This window comes from Mytilus edulis, chromosome 2 (assembly GCF_963676685.1).
Source record: "Mytilus edulis chromosome 2, xbMytEdul2.2, whole genome shotgun sequence".
In the NCBI taxonomy this organism is placed as follows: domain Eukaryota; kingdom Metazoa; phylum Mollusca; class Bivalvia; order Mytilida; family Mytilidae; genus Mytilus; species Mytilus edulis.
Window position 1 is genome coordinate 20,569,910 of NC_092345.1, and position 23,303 is coordinate 20,593,212.

At 33.8% G+C, this 23,303-nt stretch overlaps 1 protein-coding gene across 1 annotated transcript; it reads right to left on the reverse strand.

The window, feature by feature from the left end:
* Window positions 1-644: 644 nt before the first annotated feature.
* Window positions 645-6,734, reverse strand: LOC139511678 (prostaglandin E2 receptor EP4 subtype-like). The gene is made up of 2 exons (XM_071298685.1): window positions 5,873-6,734; window positions 645-1,306 (listed from the first exon to the last, which is right to left on the reverse strand). Exons 1-2 carry the CDS (start codon window positions 6,686-6,688, stop codon window positions 884-886), a joined length of 1,239 nt encoding a protein of 412 aa, XP_071154786.1. The 5' UTR covers window positions 6,689-6,734; the 3' UTR covers window positions 645-883.
* Window positions 6,735-23,303: the final 16,569 nt, after the last annotated feature.

The window sequence follows — 23,303 nt, forward strand, 5'->3', positions numbered from 1 at the left end:
ATAGCTCTTAATAAAACATAGAATATAAAAATGTACACAGTTTAGGTACAAATTTCTAAATTCTAAACAAATATGTACTAGACTGTATTAATGTTGCTGTTTGTGCAATAGTTAATTGCTTTGCACTAGTCTAATGTATATGTTGAAATATATGGGCATTATTCTGCTTTCAATTTGGTTTTCAAACAACGATAGAAAATAACGAAATGCCGCCAACATATCTAACGTCATCAACAACAGAACTTCAAGTGTTTGCCAACAGCTTAATTTAAACATTGATGAACCAAAAGAACGTTGTTTTTTTATCAGAAATATAACTCCTGTATCATATCTATCGTGGTGCTTCTTTTAAATTGGAAGCAAAAGAGCACAAAACACGTAATAAACTTAACTGAACTACGAGGAATTTAATAATTAAAAATTTAATATAGATTAACAAGTACAAAATTGATAAATTGTTTCATCAATATGAGAGAAAAAAACAAGCAATACAGTAAGTACAGATTTATCATGTTTTTTCTTCTTCTTTAATTTGGAAGCAAAAATGCAAAAAAGCATGTAATAAACTTACATGAACTATGAAGAATTTAATAACTAACAATGATTTATACAAATACACTAGTACCAAATTGATAAACTATAATTGTCATATCTCTGTAAGAAAAAAATCTGAAATTCCATACATATTCAATGTCAATGTTTTTGCATTTTATTTGGTTTTATTTTAATAGTGCCTGTCATTTGTTAAAACATTCACACTCCCCTGTTGCATATATTTTGCTAATGATTTACTATTATTATGTGCCTTTCTTCCAAAAATAAGGAAAACGATGAGTATTATAATACATGACTTTTTTGTACCTAAGTAAACAATCTGAATTTATCAACTTCTGTTGATTAAACAATTAGAGGCGTTAATCGCATCTTCGGAAACTATTTTTAAAATTGTTCTTCTGACATCTGGTGGGGTCACTGATGTTATTACTGATAGCCGTAGATCAGAGAGGGAACGTTTGACGTCCATATTGTTCATATTTACATGAGGATCACATAAACAATCAAAACAGAATGAACAAAAAGACTGTTCATAATTGTGACTCCTTGCTGCTTTCTGAAAAACTGATGGTACGGTGTCATTATTGTCATGCTTTTTAAAACAGCTAATAACTTTCCATAAAAGTTCTCTTCTTAATAGAATATAAACCCATGGATCCAATATTTGGTTGACAGATGCTAGTCGGATAACCGTGAAATCTGATCCATAGTTTCGGAGATAAGTTTCATTTTGATTAATAAGAATCTTTATCTACAAAAGAAAAACAATTAAGTAAGATAAAATACTATCGATTGTTACAAATGAAATACAGTGTGTTACATAATAGTTCTGGTTTAGTAGGAATATTGAAATATTATAGGTAAAGTAAAAGGTGATAAATAGTACAGTTGTATGTCTCCCAATATGCATAGATAGTCAATGTACAACTAACAAAGAATGTCGTTAAGAAAGAAAATGATGATACATTAATAACAACTTCAACGGTACCAATTTTACTCCACCAGATGCGCATTTCGACAATACATTTCCCTTCAGTGATGCTCGATGCCGAAATATTTGAAAATCCGAAACTAATTTAAAAAGATGAAGAGCTTATACATGTAAACTAAATGTAGAACTCCAGATAGAGTAAAACAATTTGTATGCACGATCTTCTCAAAAGGATTTTTTTTTTAATAATAAGTTATGAGACAACGGAAGAAGAATATATGAGTGTTCATATTGGAACAATATACAATCATGTACACTTCTCAGTTCCCTAAAGATGAATAAATTTTCATAGAAGTAGTAAAAAGTAGGTCGAGTTAAAAGTATATTAAAATAATCTAGTCTTTTGTTGAATGTTCAAAGCAAATATAAAATTAAGGAGATGTGGTATGATTACCAATGGGACAAGTATTGAACAGTCTTGAGAGTTCAAATAAAACGGATATAAGCAATTATAGGCCACAATATGGCCTTCTGCAATGAAGGAACCCAATAATATATAGTGGATTTTAAAAGACCCCGACATAAAAATTGTGAAAACCATTCAAACTAGAAAGCGAAAGCTAACGGCCTAATTCATAATGTAACATTTAACTGAAAACAAAATTTAAATTTGACGCACAGTTCATTTACCCAATAGCAACAGCAAACCATAATAATAGTCATATTCGGGACAATCAGTGTGTGTTTGATTAGAATTCTATTAAAATTTATGTATTGGTCAAATCTGTATGTTGACCAAAAGTTTGTTTTTCTCCTAATCAGTATGGTGGTTATTTGCAGTTATAATTAGTTAATCTGCACAGTCGATTTTAATATTTTAGATAACTGAACTATAATGCTGTACACCGGCAGATGGTTTTATTGCTTTCAAAAATCATGTTTGATTTTGTGACGTCATGTTGATATGCTGATTACATAAAGTTTCAGTGCTCCTTTAATTTTGTGTAAGCATGCTGCTTCCTTTGCTTATTTTCTTACTGCATTAAATTGTCTTTTATATTATACCCCCGCTTTAAAAAAGGGGGGGGTATACTGTTTTACCTCTGTCTGTCAGTCCGTCCGTCCGTCCGTCCGTCCGTCCATCAGTCCGTCCGTCAGTCAGTCCGTCCCATGAAACTTTCGTCACATTTTTCTCAGGAACTACACATCCACCCTTTCTGTAATTTGGTATCAACATTTATATATGTCAGCCATACCGTGTGATGCGTTTTCAGATTCATCACTTGACAACTTCCTGTTTACCGAACACTTGTCTGATTTTACACATGATAGCCAAGTTGAAAATTTTCGTCACATTTTTCTCAGGAACTACAATACAAGGATTTCTGAAATTTGGTTTCAGGATTTATATAAGTCAGCTATACCGTGTGATGCGTTTTCAGATTCATCACTCGACAACTTCCTGTTTACCGAACACTTGTATGATTTTACACATGATAGCCAAGTTGAAAATTTTCGTCACATTTTTCTCAGGAACTACAATACAAGGATTTCTGAAATTTGGTTTCAGGATTTATATAAGTCAGCTATACCGTTCGATGCGTTTTCAGATTCATCACTCGACAACTTCCTGTTTACCGAACACTTGTATGATTTTACACAAAAGTCATGATAACCAAGTTAAAAATTTTCGTCACATTTTTCTCAGGAACTACAATACAAGGATTTCTGAAATTTGGTTTCAGGATTTTTATAAGTCAGCTATACCGTGTGATGCGTTTTCAGATTCATCACTCGACAACTTCCTGTTTACCGAACACTTGCATATTTTTACACTATTAATATTATCCACTTGCGGCGGGGGTATCATCAGTGAGCAGTAGCTCGCAGTTTCACTTGTTTCGTAATGTTTGTTTTGTATGTGTGTATTTCATAATGTTATGTGTTTTTGAAATTTACTGTTACAGTATTGTTTTGTGTGGTCGATTGAAAAGCTCTTCAGAGATCATGTTGTTAGTAAATGAAGCGCATCAACTTCTTCCAATAAAACATTTGACATTACTAGTCTAGTATATCCAAGTAAACAATATTAATTCATGTTAAATTGAGAGAAACAATAACAGAAAAAATCCTCCTAAAATCTCAAAAACCACTACGATACGTTATAAAATATCATATCATGCTTTTGAATTATTGTAATAAATCGCGTTTCATGCACTATTTTGAGTTTTACATATGATACCAAACTGTGCAAACGGAATTAACATTGATTATGAATTACTGATTATAATCAATTACAAAATGACAGCAATAATTATCAATTATTATAACTTGATCATATATGATGTTAATTGAAGTTGCCCATTCCCTGTACATGATCTCTAGATATCTAAGCTTAATAAGCAATTAACAAAGACTGAATACATTTACTATCTGACAGTTAGCTAAACAATTGCATATTGGCCGTTGTACCTTGGTATCTTCGATGCTTATGAATTCAAAGCTTCTGTATTTCAATTGCACATTCATTATAAATTCATTATAAACAAATAAAATATAAAAATAACACATAATTTTTGCAAGATAGACGTATTATTATATTATAATGCAAGTTTGAATGGTTTTACACAAGTCATTATTGGTGCCTTTTATAGCTTGCTGTGCGGTGTGGGCCAAGGCTCCAGTGTTGAAGACCGTTACTTTGACCTATGATGGTTTACGTTAAATTTATAAATTGTGACTTGGATGGAGAGTTGTATCATTGACACTCATACCACATCTTCCTATATCAAGTTAATGTTGAATCAGTTTGATTGATTGATGGATTGTTGGTGTTATAACGCCACTATTAAGCACCACTTTTGGGCTTAATCGTTGCGGCCATATTTTTTTTGGTGGAGGAAGTAACCTTCGTTAGGAAAACTGACATCCTAGTCAATTAAGATTGGAGTCGAGTGCACCCGCAAGGACGGAGTTCGAACTTACAACCGCAGTGTTGACTGGCTAGTCATTACAGTAGTATAACTACTTAGACCACGTGGCCAACGATCCTCCACATAGTTTTAAAATGTCGGTTACTTACTCAATATGTTTTTTAGTTTATTTATGTCAGAGACTTTATAGGCATTCAGATAGATATAGTGATAAAAGTATGCTATTATTAGGGGCCAGCCGAGGACCACCTCCGGGTGCGGTGTTTTGACGCTGCGTTGAAGACCCATTGGTGGCCTTCAGCCGTTGTCTGTTCTTTGGTCGGGTTGTTGTTTCTTTGACATGGTACCCATTTCCATTCTCAATTTTATTCTCCCAATGTGCCTAACTATGATTAAGTTAAGTAATTATCGTATAACGTCCAGTAGCAAATACTACATATATATTCAAGAAAAGAAGGGTACATGTGAAATGTGCTTTTTGACAGACATACTGCTTTTGGCTTTTACATGCTATGCTATTCTTGCTCGACATGCACTTAACAAGACTACATCGAGATTATACGTTAACAATCATCTAAAACCTTTTAATAATTAATTTAAAGATTTGGTTTGCAAGTACTTAACGAACCCTCATCTTAAATCGGTAATCACATTCGTTTAACATTGTGGCTTTAGCATGTTAGTTTTGGTACAATTCCACTAAATACCTTTTGAACAGATTTTATCTATAGTAAATTGTTCCCGTTTTTTTACGTTTGTGGTCTGTTAATTGTCGATACGTAAATTTTGATAATGCGCAATGTCTATAACTTTTCTAATTATAAAATATTTACACTTAATAACTTTTGTTTGTACTTGAGTTGATACTAGTACATGTAGTTATTTCATTAGCCATCCTTATAACAATGATTGTCTTGCATGAACTAGACATTTAATTAAAAAGTAAAATCACAAAAATACTGAACTCAGAGAAAAATCCAATCGGAAAGTCCATAATCAAATGGCAAAATCAAATGACATAACACATCAATAACTAATGGACAAGAACTGTCATATTTCTGAGTTGGTACAGGCATTTTCAAATGTAGAAATGGTGGATTAAACCTGAAATATCACCTAGACATTTTATATAGTTATTGCAACCTTTTCTTTTCAATTCGAAACATTAAAATATGTTATTGACCTCTTGATGCATTATATTGAAAATGATGAATGGTTTTAAATGTCTATGGTTACATGATTCCCTTTCAATTAAACCCCCCCCCCCCCCCCCCCTTCTCCCAAATAATAATAAAGTCCACTGAGGCTTTCAAAACTTACCATAAGAGAAATGCAACAGGTACTTAATACAACAGTAATCCCGGAAAGTTCAGACAACGTGTTAGATTCACAACCCACGTGACCTCCCCCCTTCCCAATAGTGATGATGTCCACTGAGGCTTTCAAAACTTACCATAAGAGGGACGTAACAGGTACTAAATACTACAGTTATTCCTGCAAGCTGAGACAACATTTGACATTCAGTGTATTTGTGAGATTTGCTACATTTTCTAAAACTTTGTCTACATCCTTTTAAAGCATCATTATTCCGACATCTATTCAATAATGTACATAGCGCTGTCAAGTTGAAACAAGTCGTTATAGATATAATCAAAATTGCAAAAATCGCATAGAAATAGTTAAACGCTTTATTCACTGGATTAGTGTTGTAATAATCAAAGAAACACCACGTGTTTGGATACTGTAACACCATCTTTCCGAATCCTAAAAATGGAAATGATGCAATGAATGACGCTAAAACCCAACAAAACGTAAGTATCACTGTAGCGTGCTTAGGTGATGATCGTGCTCGATAAAAACATGGATATCGTATACAAAGAACACGTTCAACGGACATACTGCAAATAATTAACATTGTCGCATAACCGGCAAATATCATAACATATCCAAAATAGTAACACATTGTTTTTCCGCCAATCCATTCATTGCCACTTGCATACACTGCAATTACCACAGGCGACGTTAACGATGTCCCAACTAAATCCGTAACAGTTAATCCGGCTACAAGACGATAAAATATTGTCTTTTTATGTCCCGATGACGAATAAATCAACACTATGAGAGCTAGCATATTCCCTAGAACACCAGATGCAAACATTAAAGCCGAGACTAACCCGGTGTTTTCTCGGAAGTTAGGGTCGAGGTTCGTACTATTTACACTAAACGGTGCATAGTCGAATGAAGGTGGCATACCGCTGCTATTACCCATGTTGAACTAAGCGGGGAAGATTATCAAAGATCAGTCGGAGATGATTGTTTTCTGTCATACGTTATGATTAATATGCTGATACACAGACTCAAGGGATTTACAATACCATCTACTTAGTGTTAATTACAAAATGTCAATCCCAATTAGACATACTTGCCAAATTTTAAATACAAAAGTCATTATTCATACTCGATATTTAGTAATTATGAAGACAGATTTAGTGTAAACGCTTATACAAATTTGAATTTAGTCTTTTACATAACAAATAATGCCATTTTTTAACGCTCTTGAAACACATGAAACGTTATTTGTAAAGTAAGATCCTACTAGAGCATCTGTTAAACATACGAACACAAACAATGCATGTTAAACAAATTTGTTAATTGATTACGTAAGTTAATAATCATAAGAATAAAGAAGGTAATATAGTTTTGCTGAATATCTCACGTTTATTAGATCATATGCATATTGTAAGCATTCGAATGTTTGCATTCTACTATTAATAATAACACTTACAATGGCATTTGAAATAAATCGTCAAGGAACAACACATAAGAGAGGCAGGACCTTTTTTGGGACGTCGGGATCGGGTGTTTTTTAACTCGGGATTTCGGAATCCGGAAATTCTTTTTTTGAATTTCGGGATGATTTTAATTCTTTAAATTCGGGACCTCCGGATTTCATGTTTTTAAGCCCGGGATTTTGGGATCAGGGCCCATCCGACCCCGTCTCATTTATGTTATATAAGTTTGTCGGTTTTTTTTACCAACCTTGTTTAATTTTGGAACCTGCAGAGCATTGCTAATTTTAGTCACAAAGTCCCATGCTGAATAGAAACGGAAATAAAGTATAAATCCGAATCGAAAAAACTGGAATAGCATTTATTTGATTGCTGTATCCATAACGTTCATTAGTAAATATTTCATGTTTGTTAAGTGGCTGGTGTCTACCTCCATCTTGGATTTTGAAAAAGCCGATAACAATTGGTCTAGATCTTTAATGATAAATGAAATGTGCAGATTTTCAAGAGAAGTATGTTAGTTTATGTATAAGACTGTTCGATTACATGTTATATAGAAAATATGTGATTTATCATATTTATGGCTGTGTTTTACAAACAAACAAAAAACAGATTTTTTTTTATCTGATTCACTTTTTTTTTCAACTTCGCCACATAAGGGTGGTAACTCAGATATAAGGGGATATTTGTAATAGACTGTGTTGGGCTTTTACCTATTTTTTGTGTAGCAAAAACGAGTCCAGTGGTCCTATTTATTTTCTTATCTGAAAGCATATTATTAGAGCTATCTTTTCATATTTTATCTCTAAATTCTATAGTGTAGTTTTCTTTTTATCACAGAAAATTGGGGTTTCCATGCATGCATAATCCATACAAAATTTGACCACTTTTATGCGCAACCCGTATCATAAAAAAAAACCCAACAGTTCTATGGATTTTAATTTAGACCACTCATCTACCTTAAGATCGAAACCTGTCTGCGTTAAATACTAATACAATATTAGGTTGACCGGTATGAAGGGCTGGAAAGTTGGACAAGCTAAACAAACGCTCTTCTATAGTAAGAGTTTACTTCTGGACCGGAGAAATAAATTAATGACCTGATTTCTCTAGCACAGTCATCCAGAGATATTTTAAGGAAATGAATTTCTTTCCAAACTATTCCGCAAACAATCTAGCCTGAGGACAAATTTCATTCTTTTATCCATGATTTCTGTAGACTGATAATTTTAGAAGCGACAAACAAAACATGTCTCTTCATTTAGTAATACTAGAACACACCCGTGATATCGCGGGTCCGTGACTGAATTAAAGTATATAACTATGCGCAAGCCTTATTTTGATATTAGTATTGTCATCTAATTATAAGATACGCAGTTTTCTCTGCTTTCAAATCTTTCTGTTTGAATCCGTCGAACTGGAACTTATCAATTATTGGTAGTATTAATTAGTTGGAAAACAAAAGGTCCTGGAATGGAATATTTTTTAATCAACAGCATTGTCCTATATTAGTTATAAAGTTGAATTCTTTGATTCGCTGTTTTACGTCATGCCCGCTAACAAATTGAAAACTGTACCTATACGCCTTATTTTAGTCCAGATTTTTAGTATTCGTATTGTTATCTTAGAAAGTTTTACTGATTAAAATGCTACAATAGGTAACAATTTGACAATCTAGTAGTGTCAACCCTGTGAATATGACCCGTGTATATAGCATATTAATACTGAATACACCGTTTGGTGGTGCGCCTGTCGGATGCGGAACGTACAAATAAGGTAATAGGTAACAGGTGAATATAGTACTATTGGTATCGGTATCGGACTCAACCCGGAACTTCTTAATTATTGGCAATATTAATTACGTGGAAAACAAAAGGGCCTGGAGTGGTGTAATTTTTAATCTACACCTTTGTACTATATTAGTTATATATAAAGTTGAATTCTTTGATTCGTCGTTTTTACGTGATGACGGCTGACAAATTGGACCTCGTAATTTTAGTATTATAGATAGGTCCTTTTCATAAGGCTCTAAATATTTTTTTTCTAATGCGGTCGCATCTATTACTGCTAAATATATATCTTTGAAACACTTGATACATACTGAATTGAACAAAAACAAACAGTAAGTTCATTTGATGATGTTAACAAATTAGATGTAAACAATAGTAAAATACAATGATAGTTTGCCAGCATCAACTTGATCCATTATTATATTTAGTCTGCTATAATTGAAGACGCTTTGCTCATTATTCTAGAACACAAAGGCGTCACCGATTTATCCACTTTGAGATGGACTTCAAGAACCCATTGGATACTGGATTGAGACCCATTAAAAGTCATATAAAGGATTACGTAAGATTTCGTCCACTTGATTGTAACATTTGTCATAAGAAGTTCAATGACCAAGCACGGTACGCACGGAAGTTGTTTTTTAATCTTGACTTGTATTTTCTGCGTGCTTAATTTATTCCGGGTTTAAAACTGTCTGGCTTAAACATGATAGAAATTTGTACAAACAAACGGATTTGTACTACAGCAATAAACGAAATACAAATATTGCAGACAGCAACCGCTGATTTAATTAACTTTTTAGTCGGACTTGTATTGATATTTTATCAGGAATATAATCCATGCTATCAATTTCAATACAGTTGAAGATTTTCTTTGAAACTTGAAGATATGGTATGATTACCAATGAGACAATTTAAATCTCAACGAGAGACAAATTGATGACACAGAAACTAATAACTATAGGTCATCATATACACGGCCTACAACAATGAGTACACTAATACTGCCTAGTTAGCTGAAAGGCCTCGAAATGACATATTTGAAACAAATCAAACGGGTAAACTACCGGCATGATTTATGTACACAGTCAGGAACGAAAAACAAATAGTATATACAGCAACAAACGACAACCACTGAATTACAGGCTTCTGACTTGGGACAGGCCCAAACAGAATGTGGCGGGTTAAACTAGTTTTCTTGCGTCACAACTTCACCAAAAACTGGGACAGTGGTGAACTGACGACACAACATAAAAACAAATTGTGCAAAACAATAAACCAAAAACAAATATGAGAAACAGCAAAAAAAAGAGACAACCACTCAAATTCAGACTCAGTCAAATATAAGAAAAAAACTATAAAATCTGTTGAAAAGAGCTGAACTCATTGCAAATTACTTAGTCCCCGCTGTCTATGTGTTATGTAATTACATTTAAAAAGCATTCGGTTGTTCATTCATATATAAATATGTATATATATACATCCCCATTTCGATTCTCAATTTTATATCGGCTTAGCCCTGTATATTACCATGCACGTGTTATCCGATGAAGAACGTATGCGTGAATTCAAATGAATTGTATAATAAAATTATAGTTTGATGTGTCGGCATGGTAATTAACGACTGTCACAGACAAAATAGCTGATCTGAAAAGTACACCATCTACTTGCTACTATACAGTACATCATGTGCTTTGTTACAATTATAGATAAAGCCGACGAGGACAAGTACTACATCGAAGACCGAAAGCTATATTTTTATGTAGCATAGGTGGCCTCGGTGTCACAAACGCAAGGGTTCGAATCCCTGGAAGCGAAGAACAAAAATTTGTTCAAGCAAAGGAGTAGGTCCGGTAAGGGCCGATTTTGGCCTCAAATTTCAGGTTCATCTAACGAAAGTTTTTGGACACTTTTTAAACACTTAAGTGTCTATTTCAATTGATTCGATTAGTTTATGTGAAAGATTTTAACTGATTTAGTCATTACAAACGCTCTGATTCAAGCTTAAATATGAAAAATCTATCAAATATGCCAAAAAAACGTCACTTTTCAGATGGTTTTTGTCAAAAATCAAAGTGATCCGTGTTCATCCTCAACCTTTATATATGTCTTGTATTATCATCAAATACAACTTACATTTCAATATTATGAATGAACACGAATGCGGCCACTTTCATTTTAGACGGACACCGTCTAAAAATTAACCAAAATGCTAAAATTTTGAAGATTTCAGTAATCTAGCATGACTTAATGATGCTAGAACGCGATATTTGTGCATAGTATGTGGCAAAAACAGCTCATATTTATGTAGCAGAAGCATTTTACTTTCCAAAATATAGCTTAAAGATTACATTTTTACAATTTTCTAAAACTGCTATATTTTGGGGCCAACAAGGGGTCTTACTAAACCTACTCCTTTGAAAATCTTGCATTGTTCGGTTAAATAAAAATGGGAGGCCCGAGACCGTCATTCTTCAGCGGCTCTAAAAAAATTCTGCCAATTATCCCGATCGACCCCCTGTTACAGGACTTACCAATTGTATGTTCTGTTTATTTGTTTAATTCCTGAACATGCCTGAAATATTTGCCACTGAACCAGTCACCTAACATAATCATAACGCCGAACTTTAAATGCTGACAGCACTTTACCTGCTTTGACAAATAATTTTGAAAGCAACGTATGTCTAGTCTAAGACAGTGTATATTGATTAAAAATACAAACTCTCTGCCATGTTTAAAAGTATACATAACATTTAGTAATAAAGCCCCAAACAACATCGTTTTTGTGTGTAAAACTCATTACATTAACTGCTTGATAAAAGAATTAGGTATTTACGATTCACTTTGAAACTCAACATATACCCTCACGACACTTACCAAAGAGGAAATCCTGGCTAATCATAGGTCTGTTCTGTGTTCCTTTGGAATTTCAACCAAGATGAAGAACTGGATCTGCCATCACTATATTGGATACCTAAACTACATAAGATGCTTGATTTCTTGATTGACAACATATTTGTTACGTTCGGAGGACGTGTTTTTCAACAGACTGTCGGCATTCCAATGGGAACAAACTGTGCCCCTCTACTTGCCGACTTGTTTCTTTATTATTATGAGGCTGACTTCTTGCAGGAACTTCTTAGGAAGAAAGATAAGAAGTTAGCTATATCCTTTAACTTTACTTTTCGCTACATAGATGATGTTCTTTCACTAAATAATTCAAAATTTGGTGACTATGTGGAACGCATCTATCCAATCGAGCTAGAGATAAAGGATACTACAGATACAGTTAAGTCGACCTCATATCTTGACTTACATCTAGAAATTGACAATGAGGGTCGGTTGAAAACAAAACTTTACGACAAAAGAGATGATTTCAGCTTTCCAATTGTGAACTTTCCATTTCTAAGTAGCAATATTCCAGCAGCACCTGCATACGGGGTATATATCTCCCAACTGATACGATATTCCCGTGCTTGCATTTCCTATCATGATTTTCTTGATAGAGGGTTGCTGCTCACAAGGAAGCTATTAAACCAAGAGTTCCAAATGGTGAAGTTGAAATCAACCCTTCGTAAATTTTACGGACGCCATCACGGGGTTGGTTGACCGTTATGGAATAACCGTTTCACAAATGATATCGGATATGTTCCTTACGTCGTAACTACAATCCCCTTCCCTTTCATGAATGTGACATACCGAATTAGACTATTTACCGGATTTGTTATCACATAAGCAACACGACGGGTGCCACATGTGGAGCAGGATCTGCTTACCCTTCCGGAGCACCTGAGATCACCCCTAGTTTTTTGGTGGGGTTCGTGTTGTTTATTCTTTAGTTTTCTATGTTATGTCGTGTGTGCTGTTGTTTGTTTGTCCTTTTCATTTTTAGCCATGGCGTTGTCAGTTTGTTTTAGATTTATGAGTTTGACTGTCCCTTTGGTATCTTTCGTCCCTCTTTTAGTAAGTTTTTGTGCACTTTTCTAGATAAACCTTAATCATGAACTCTCAAACCCACACATTTGATAGCCAGTGATGTAAGAACATAAAACATGGGCGACTTTGTTGTCAGAAGGACCCTAAGAACATAAAACATGAGCGACTTTGTTGTCAGAAGGACCCTAAGAACATAAAACATGAGCGACTTTGTTGTCAGAAGGACCCTAAGAACATAAAACATGAGCGACTTTGTGGTCAGAAGGACCCTAAGAACATAAAACATGAGCGACTTTGTTGTCAGAAGGACCCTAAGAACATAAAACATGAGCGACTTTGTTGTCAGAAGGACCCTAAGAACATAAAACATGAGCGACTTTGTTGCCAGAAGGACCCTTCTAACGTCGATTTTGCCTGATGAATCCTTACTAGTCTTAGTTTTTTCATAATTATTAATTTATCCCGGGGAATTTTAGAAAAAGTATGTTATAACTTATAAATCATGACATTTCAAAAGCACTGGATACTGATCTGATGATATAATCTCGCATCAACATATAAATGAAAATCATTATAAAAAGGTCCTTGATATTATTCAAGACTGAACTCTTTTGGTAATATAAAAAATAATACTTAGTCAGAGTTTCTAAGAGAATCACGAAATACTTGAATCATAATGTAAACATATACAAATACGAAGATGTGGCATGATAGGCAATGAGATAACTTACCAAATGACGTTGACGTTGCGGGTATCTTGAACCCTCTGTATGCCTAACCCTGGACAGTGATGTAACCTCACAACATAAAAAAAACATTTAAAATGCAGTTATAAAGGGTTGGCGTATTAGATCGCTCAATAAAAAAATCCTAACAAAATGACTAACGACACAAAGTTACGATCACTTTCTCTTGTATGAAAATCATTACAGTTCCAATAAGTTTCAGAAACATAAACATGTCTATAAATACGAATCGTGAGCGTTATAATGAAAATCAACGCATTGATTAAACAATGCATTTCATTAATTTTATTGCACGAATTCATTACAATAAACCAGAGTCGAGTGGCATGAAACGGGACTGTTTTGTCTAGTAAGTGCGTGATTTGTGTGAAGAAGTAATATCATGTCTGTCGTTTCCAATATTTAAGGCATTTTTGTTTTGTCAAAATACGAGCAAATTTTTATGACTTATAACTATGAATGCCATGATCTGGAAAGAATACACGAAATTACAACATCTGATATACATGGTCTCATTTCATCTTTAAAAAAAATCCTTAATAATTATGGGGGTTTAAAATAAGTGTTCATAATTTTATCATCAGCTCAGTAGTTAGTATTTTGGTACTGAAATGATTTAACAAACTTTACTAAACTTGTCCGTTTATAAATTATTTAAAAGAAACTAAGGTTTCAACTCCCTCAGGTAAAGTTGGCTTTAGATGAATTTGGCTATTTATTTTAGGTATTTTTGACATAATGCTCTTCAACGGTTTCGGTACTTATACATCTTCGGATTTCAAATGTTTGGCTTTGAGCGTTCCTGATGAAGGTAAATCCAGAAAAGCGCTTTGGACGCAAGAAATTAATAACGTGTTGTTTTCAATATTTTAGGAATCCTTAAATTCCGGAGGACAAGCGTTATTCTAATTAAGAAAAAGTAAAATTGGGTCGCTGTACTCTGCTACTGGCCAAAGTACATGTAGATGCACATTGTAAAATGCAATTATCAAATTTAATACAACTTATTATAGAGGAATTTAGTTCTTAAAATGTTAGTTTATCGAAAGATTATTGATTAAAGGTCATTTCCACAACATGCACACAATTAATTGTTTAATAAGGAGATGTAATACGATTTCAAATGAGACAATGATTACTATCCAACGGACTACAGGCTTACTATTTTGACAAGGCATATAATTTTGGACAGACACAAGTTGGCAGATTTAACCGTGTTTGTTAGTCACCCGCTTCAACAGGTCACTTAAACAAATTCGGATGAAACATATCCATCCTTTCGATAGTAAAATTAAAGTGTTATAACTTAAAAGGCAACAATTTAACGTGTATTAAAACTAGGCAACCTCTTCAAAGTCGATGGACCATGACTATGGAGTTGGTGTTATGTATGAAATGTGCCATTTTTAATACAACGTATAATAACTACTTATATCATTGGCTTAGCATTAGTGGTTTACCTTGAAGTGACCCAATCACAAACATGTAAACAATGCCAAAATGTCAAAGATTAATTTATTAAGACTCAGAAGACGAAGAAAATCATCTCTGGAAATGTGATGTGACAATGCTCATAAAAATATACAAGATAACAAATCGGGGTTCACCTGAAACTGACCTGATCATATTTCTAGCGATATTATTACACCATAACCAATAACAGTACGCGATAGTCTCGCTTTAGTGAATGTCATGAGCGAGACAAAATAAAAGTCGAAAAAGTCTTTCTTTTCGTTTTTTTTTTTATAAACAATAAAAAAAGTCTGTATTATAAATGTCGTTAAGGGAGCAACAATTTGACTTTAAAAGAGGGAGGGTGATGAATTTTTTGTCAGAATACAATATAATGATTATTACGGTGAGGTTGAATCCACTGATATTTATTCATCATCCACACATGAAATTGTCTCAGTTTTTTTTTTTTATATCTATCTAACCTCACTTTCAAGTATAGAGATATGATTTTATTTCTGAGACAAGTGCTTGTGAACATCCTACAGAACTTGCGGTCATCCGATGCTCAATACTTCAGTACTTTGTCCTTAGTCACTATTGGGAGCCCCTGATAAGAACTCAATTTTTATGATTAGTTTTCATTAGATTTTTGGTGTTTAACGTCACTTTTAAGCAACGCATTTAGGCTATTTCCTGGCGGCCAGTTGTTATTGGTTGAGGAAGTCGGAGTGCACGGAGAAAACCACCGACCTTCGATTGGAAAACTGACATTCCTAGTCAAATTAGATTGGAGTCGAGTGCACCCGCACGAGCGAAATGCCGAGGGCCAAGTTCGGATGGATATCTAGAGTAGATTGAATTGACATGGTCATATATAACACCTGTTATGATTGGATAAAGCTTTTCCGCCATTAACACTCGAGGAACCCTGGTTGTGGCAGGGTTCCTAGAGATCGACTCGATCTCCCGGATGTTATGACGTCAATCCAATCAAATTTGAATGTAAACATATTCAGAGTAGGGGCCTTGTACTTCCGGTAATCTAGAGACCTTACTCTTCAAAATTATTTACCGTTCATATGGAACTCTAGTCAGAACTCTAGTTCCATCCGAACTTGGCCCTCAGTGTTGACTGGCTAGTGATAACTACTTGGACCACTCGAACAACGAGGCCCCTCAATTTGTTTGTGCAGATGGTGTAGAAAATTAATTTCCTTAATTTTTATAATTATGTATTTTCTTCCTTCAGCTTTCTTTCATATAATTTTCTCAGCAGCTCTGCAAAGCAATGATTTGAAATATGACACTTAAGGAATCAAACTGTTGAGTTACAAGGTAAAATAATTATATGTGTAAGTGAGTTGGTTCACCTGATAAATGTATAAACTATTTGCTATATAAGTGTCTCCATAACTTGTCTTGACGTTTTTGCGACTGATTTCCGATTTCCATTTATCATATGCTAAGATATTGGAGAATTGTATCGTTATTTGAGTTGTTATCGCAATAAATACATTGTTACTTGATAAAAGAAATTAGGTATTGATAATTCATTTGGAATCAAGGCATACACTTCAATGAGTCGTATAAAAAGAATATTGAACCAATTGGTTTTACACCAATGTAGGTAGCACACGCACAATTATCTACCGTAACACGCGATTCAATATGAATCATTGTAGAAACCTCTCAAGGCTGAATGAACAACTATATCCAATACAAACATATACACAAGGACACTTACTGAAGAGAACATTTAAAACAAGTATAGCTCAGTTGTATGTTCCTTTGAAATGTCAATCAAAGACGATGAGCTCTCTTGTTGATACCCAAATACAACTGTCCTTTAACACAGTGTTTCAGTACATGTTTGAAAAATGCTCCAAGAATATTTTGTTGGAACTAGCTTCCTTATTCATGATCAGTTTGAATCATATCTGGGTATCTGTTGTGACGTCCATTATCACTGAACTAGTACACATTTTTGTTTAGGGGCCTGATGAAGCACCACTCCGAGTGCGGGATTTTCTCGCTGTGTTGAAGACCCATTGGTGGCCTTTGGCTGCTTTCTGCACTTTGGTCGGGTTGATGTCTCTTTGACACATTCTCCATTTCCATATTCACTTTTATTGTATTAAAAAAAAGCAAAGAATTGATAGAGCACATATAGACTGGAATATTGATTTTATCTAAACACTGTTTACATATGAAAAAAAAGTAGTTCAACTTTGTTTCATAATAAAATGGCAAATGAATATACATATATCTTAATTTTTAAATGCCATGATATAATCTATATTTATCAGCCCAACAGATATTGCCATCCTGTACACTATACAGATATCGCTTTAAAGCTTCTTCCACAGCCGGACTACATTTCTGTATTACTGTTGACGAGTTTAAGTCAAAATGTCTGAATCGATCGGTCACTGTGAAAACTGTTTAAATATGGAAAAATAAAGGGTGGCAGGTAGGTGAAGCTTACACAAATGAAGCTTACATAAATGAAAAATGAACAAATTGATACCCGATTTATATAATTCCAAGGCCGTTAGTTGGCACCAGAAGCGACGAAGCAGCGTATCTATTTTGAATGGGCAAATATCCACTTTTTGATATGGGACGTCCCATGGCCCCAGCTTGTCTGGCAAAACAGCCGTTGGACGTCAGAATAATCGCGGACTAACAATTCTCACAATTCTCATTGATATAAAATGAATTGCTTGTATTTATTACCTGAATAAAAATGCACTTGACTTTTGCAAATGGCTACTCCCATGTGAGCGTTTTGTATTATTTTGATAAATGTTTTATGTTCGGTTGAGGTTACGAATTATAACACAAGTATCAATAATGCATTGCGTCACCTTATATGAACTGTAAAGACTAATCTACGTTCTGTTTGTTAACCGTCTGTGAATTCGAATCGAATGTGCCAGTCTCCGATCCGCAAAAAGTAAAATCACAAAAATACTGAACTCAGAGGAAAATCAATTCGGAAAGTCCATAATCACATGGCAAAATCAAATAACAAAACGCATCAAAAATGAATGGACAAGAACTGTCATATTCCTGACTTGGTACAGGCATTTTCAAATGTAGAAAATGGTGGATTGAACCTGGTTTTATAGCTAGCTAAACCTCTCACTTGTATGACAGTCGCATCAAATTCCATTATATTGTAACCGATGCGTGAACAAAACAAACAGACACAATAGGTAAAAATGTAAAAAATAGGGGTACAGCAGTCAACATTGTGTTATCATCTTAATCACTATAAAAACAACAAATGTAACGAAGAAGCACAAAAAGGCATACATCAAATTAACATCCTCATTTTAATTATATTATACGATTTTATTTGTCTATGTAAAATGCACCCATCAAGGAAGGAGGGTTTTGAGTTCTGGTGAAAATTGCGCGTTTGAAATTCGCACAGGTAGACATGAAATAATTTTGTCGTTCAAAGTATGACGGGATGCATAAATACAGTCACGCAAAATAGATATAATAAAAACTGGCTTAACAGTTAAAGTAATAATAATAAATAAAACAATAGTGCGGTTCAAAGTATGACGGGATACATAAGTACAGAGGCACGTCAAATGTATATCACAAAAACAGTGGGTTAACAGTAAAAGTAATATTAATAAATAAAATAATTTTGTCATTCAAGGTATGACAACGCACTTTCTCCTCACAGACAAACTCGAACAACAGGATTAATTCCATTTTCTTCGGCGTCAATCCTCAAAAAGTTCAAAATTTGATTGTGTTCATGTGTAACACACAAAATCAACCACGCAACAATGTCAATCACGATCAGTTCGACATTTTGAAACGCAAGACAATTCAAGCACTTCTGTCTTAAATAAAACAATGTTTTATTATTGCTTTTTGTTGTTGAAATTAGTTGTTATGTTATAATCAAAACTGTTAATTTTGAACGATATTATTGTTGACCATGCGAGATATTTTTCGGCTTACAGGTCATGATGAACTGATTGATATTACTACGCGGGCTTCTAAGGTAAAAATAAACAAAAAATATATATTTTTAATCTAAAATAAATGCAATAAATGTGATTATTTCTGTCTTTTAAAGCAAAAACAATGAATAAAATCAATTGCAGGATGAAGACTATAACTGTCTATAGTGTCTTTAAATATCAGCTGTATCTGTACTCGGCTCGAAACAGGAGTAATAAATCGCTGAAGCTCGCATTATACCCGTTTCTTAGCCTTGTACAAAAACAGCTGATATTTAGATACACTAAACAGTTATTATCTATTTATTTTAATAAATTGGTCCCTGGTCGCTCGATATTGTTTCTTCTTCGTATCAGGAAAATTTCAGATAGATACTTGTAGAATAAAAAAAGAAATTGTCCTTCCTATTCATGTTCCTTCGTATAAATAGTATTATTCCGATTAAGAGCTAAAGGTGTCAGACCACCAAATCAAAATCCCTACCTAGTTGACCATGTTTTGTAATTTTAACAGCTTTCTTAAGATTTTACCCTAATAAGTTTAACTTCATAGAAACCAGGTATATCCTGAGTTGTACATGCCAGTTTCCAACCTTTATTTAAAGTCTTGTAAGAATTGCCTTTCGGAAGACAAGTTCTACTATAAATAACCATCGGTTTTCTAGAAATCCTAATTTAGTTTAATTATAATGAAGCGCATTGGTTCTCTATTTGTAATGCAAACTCTTAGAAAGTAAACTTTTTCTCAAAATGGTCCAAATATATATCTCTTCCATCAAACGTTTCATATCTGCAAATTTGTTGGTTAGTTAAATTAAACAATTGCAATGACACCAAAAGCTCTATAATAGTGTCATAGTACGGTCCAGATTGGAGAGACTGATTTGGTAGTCTGACACACAAACTATCGAGTGATGGCGGTTGGTTCGGTATAGTGTACTGCAAAATATATTTTGATGATTCTTGTTATCATTTTCATGTGTAACCATAGACATAATTACAATTTCAAAACATTCATGTTGTCATTGGCAATTTTATGTAGCATAGTAAAAGTAGCGCCTGCCTATGGATTTAATATCTCCTAGTTAATACGTTATTCTTTCACTCCGTATCATGGTTACCTTGATATTGAGTTTCTACTTACTAGAAAGCATTACACCAAGAGTCCTTAATGGTCAAGTTCAATCATTTCTTTCTAAAATAATGCACAATTGTCATTAATCGTTGTAATATCCCGCATAGATAGCCGTTGTCCAAATTTGCTAAACTTTTAGATGATTTTCCCTATGCTCTCTAAAGTTGTCATTTATTTAGCCTTCCAACTTTTACGACTCTTGTACCCAAATGGGTCTCACACCTTTGTCCTCTGGTTGTTATGAATAGCTATCACAATAAATTTCCTTTTATTCAGAACGAAACTGCACCCAAAAACTTATTAGCCTTATATTGTTGATGACATTTACTGTGTCGAAGCAAATAGCTCTTCCTCTTTACACCTTTTATGTCATAACAATAAGACGTACTGCTGGTTCTGCTATGAACAACAAGACGGTTGTCACTATTGGAGAAGACATTGTTTAACCTTCTTAAGATTTTCGTGGCCTATCAATTGTCTATTCATTAATTTGGTTTGTTCAAGGCAAGGTGTCGTCTTTGTTTCGAAAAATGGTTTAGATTATCTCTTTGAGCCCATTTTGCGGGAGTAAGGCCTTTCCATCTCCGATTAACTGGTTCACGGGTGTTAAATTATAAATGGTAAGGTATATGTTACCTGAATTCACACTATCATGAAGACTAAATGACTCGTCGAAGAGCTGTGAACTCGCTTGAAGATATTGATTTGAAAAAGTTGGTAGGATCTTACCACAAATAGTTATTACTGGGTTTTTTTTCGTTGTTTTTGTCATGTTCCATCTGTTTCGTCTCTTCTTTTTTTTTTTTTTTTTTCCTAAGATGACTTTGTCGTAATGATATTGTTGTTGACGTAATGTCCCTAGTGCTAAAGTATAATGCAGTTCACTTGCCGTAACCTTAGCCTCGCAGCGTATTTTTAACCAATCATCGGATCGATGTTTGATACATTTTGTCCTACTGCTTATGTCTATAAATTGGATTTTTTTTTGATCGGCTCCAGCATTTTAGATTTTCTTGTTTGCTCATCGTATTCATAGTGTCACATCTAAAACTTTTTTCTAAATCGTTTAAAACGGAGCAAAATTGCCAAAATTTATCGAGTGCATTCATCATTCCATGTATGCATTCTGACCTTATTAAGTGCAATGTTATTTTTCGTTGCACTTATTGCCATGCGTACATTGACTGCCTCCAGTCCGAAAACCCCTCTTGTACTGATTTGTTCATTAATTTAGTAAGCCCTTGCTGTTTGCATAGACTTTACAATTTAATGCTTTTGCATAATATAAACTGCATCGTTTCCAGAAGTATAGTCTTCTGATCTTTGTGGTATTGTTTAATTTATCTGACAAAAACAAGAGTGTCTATGCCTTATTCATACAATACTTGTGTTTTTTTTAACAATTTGGTCACAACTTCAATATCATGTTCAACATCGGCCTGTTTTTCTGACTTTGTAGGTTTGTTTTCGTGTCCCCATAAATCGTCTGGGGCAGACTCCAGGCCTCCACTTCCATTGATTTTCCTCAGGTCTACTCAGACTTCTACGTCTCATCTCCGGCGTGTTCGGCTTTTGATATGAACTAAATCATACTGGCGATATTATCCAATGGAAATTTTTGTCGGATAAAATTAGCTGGAGAAAAAGCTTAAAGTTTTCTCTCTAGTTTTGGACATTTGGCATTTTGTCCAAAATATCAATTAAGTTGAAGCATGTGGTCTCATCCTGTTTTGTCCAGTATCGTTATTAAAAGTTGTATATATCCTCGTGTTCGTTTTTGTTAATCACAGAATTGACACGTTTTAAAATCTTTCTTTCAGATGTCTCAGCCGATATCCATATATGTTTTTCCGCTGCTTTAACTGCATTTGGTACGATAAGATAAATTAAAAAAATTAATGCTCAGCTACTGATCCATATTTCTGATAACAGTTTGTAGGAAGCATCCAATGTTAATGTAAATAAGAAAGTTTAAGGTATTTTTTTTTTTTTGATAACATACTAGAATTAAAAATGCTTTCATCTGATATCGAACTAAAGATGTTGTCCTTCACAATAATATTTAGTTGCGATTATTTAAAACGCTTATACTTCAAACAAAAGACATGTCCAATGTTAAAATATGTGTCATAAATCCGTTTAAGTACAAGTCTGTACAATAGACCAGTTAATTTAGCAATGTTTGAATAATAATAATATTGACATCTCGTGACAAATCACCAGCACGATATCAGGACCCATCAGCATTGTTTCAGGACAAACATAATCTATTAAAATGAGCAATTTTAAGAAAGCGCTACAGGTTTTTTTTTTTATAAAATAATTATGCCAGCAGTTATAGGTATAACAAACGGACTTAATAATTACTTGTGTTTGTGTTTTGTGTTCCAGATAGTCTAAAAATGAGCACTGTTGTGTTTATCATACTACAGCAGTGCAGACGACTAATGTTTTTGGTTGCTTGCTTTTGAACTAATAAGAAACAAATTTGAAACATCTTACCTCTTCGTTTTCATCTGTTTTTGAATAAATCGTCAAAAATCATAATTTTCTTCTTTGTTTACATTTTTTAAATGATCACCAGCACCAGTCAGGACCAAATCACCAACACATAACGTTCTCTCACAGGACAACATTACCCACCGTAATGTAGCATATACAAAGCATGAAGGCTGAGGAATACAACACACTTTTTACATATATAAATGATGGCTCTTACTCTAAACAAGGTAAGAAGATATAATTTTAATATTTTATTATTGTAGCTCGTCTTCACTAAACTAAATGGTCCGTTTGTCTGTTCCTAAACAAGGAGAAAGTTTGACTTATGCGTCAGTCAAGCATGACGTTATCCACAAATTTACTTTATTAATGGAAGTTTTCTTCCATACATTTGTTGCTGAAATAAGTGTGGATATCGTAGTTAATATTCTTAGAACTTTGATCGACATATAAAAGTAATCCTGGAACAATTATCTAGTAATCATTGGAATATTTATAAATATAACAAATATTTCTGCATATATGGTACTTTTATTCTACAG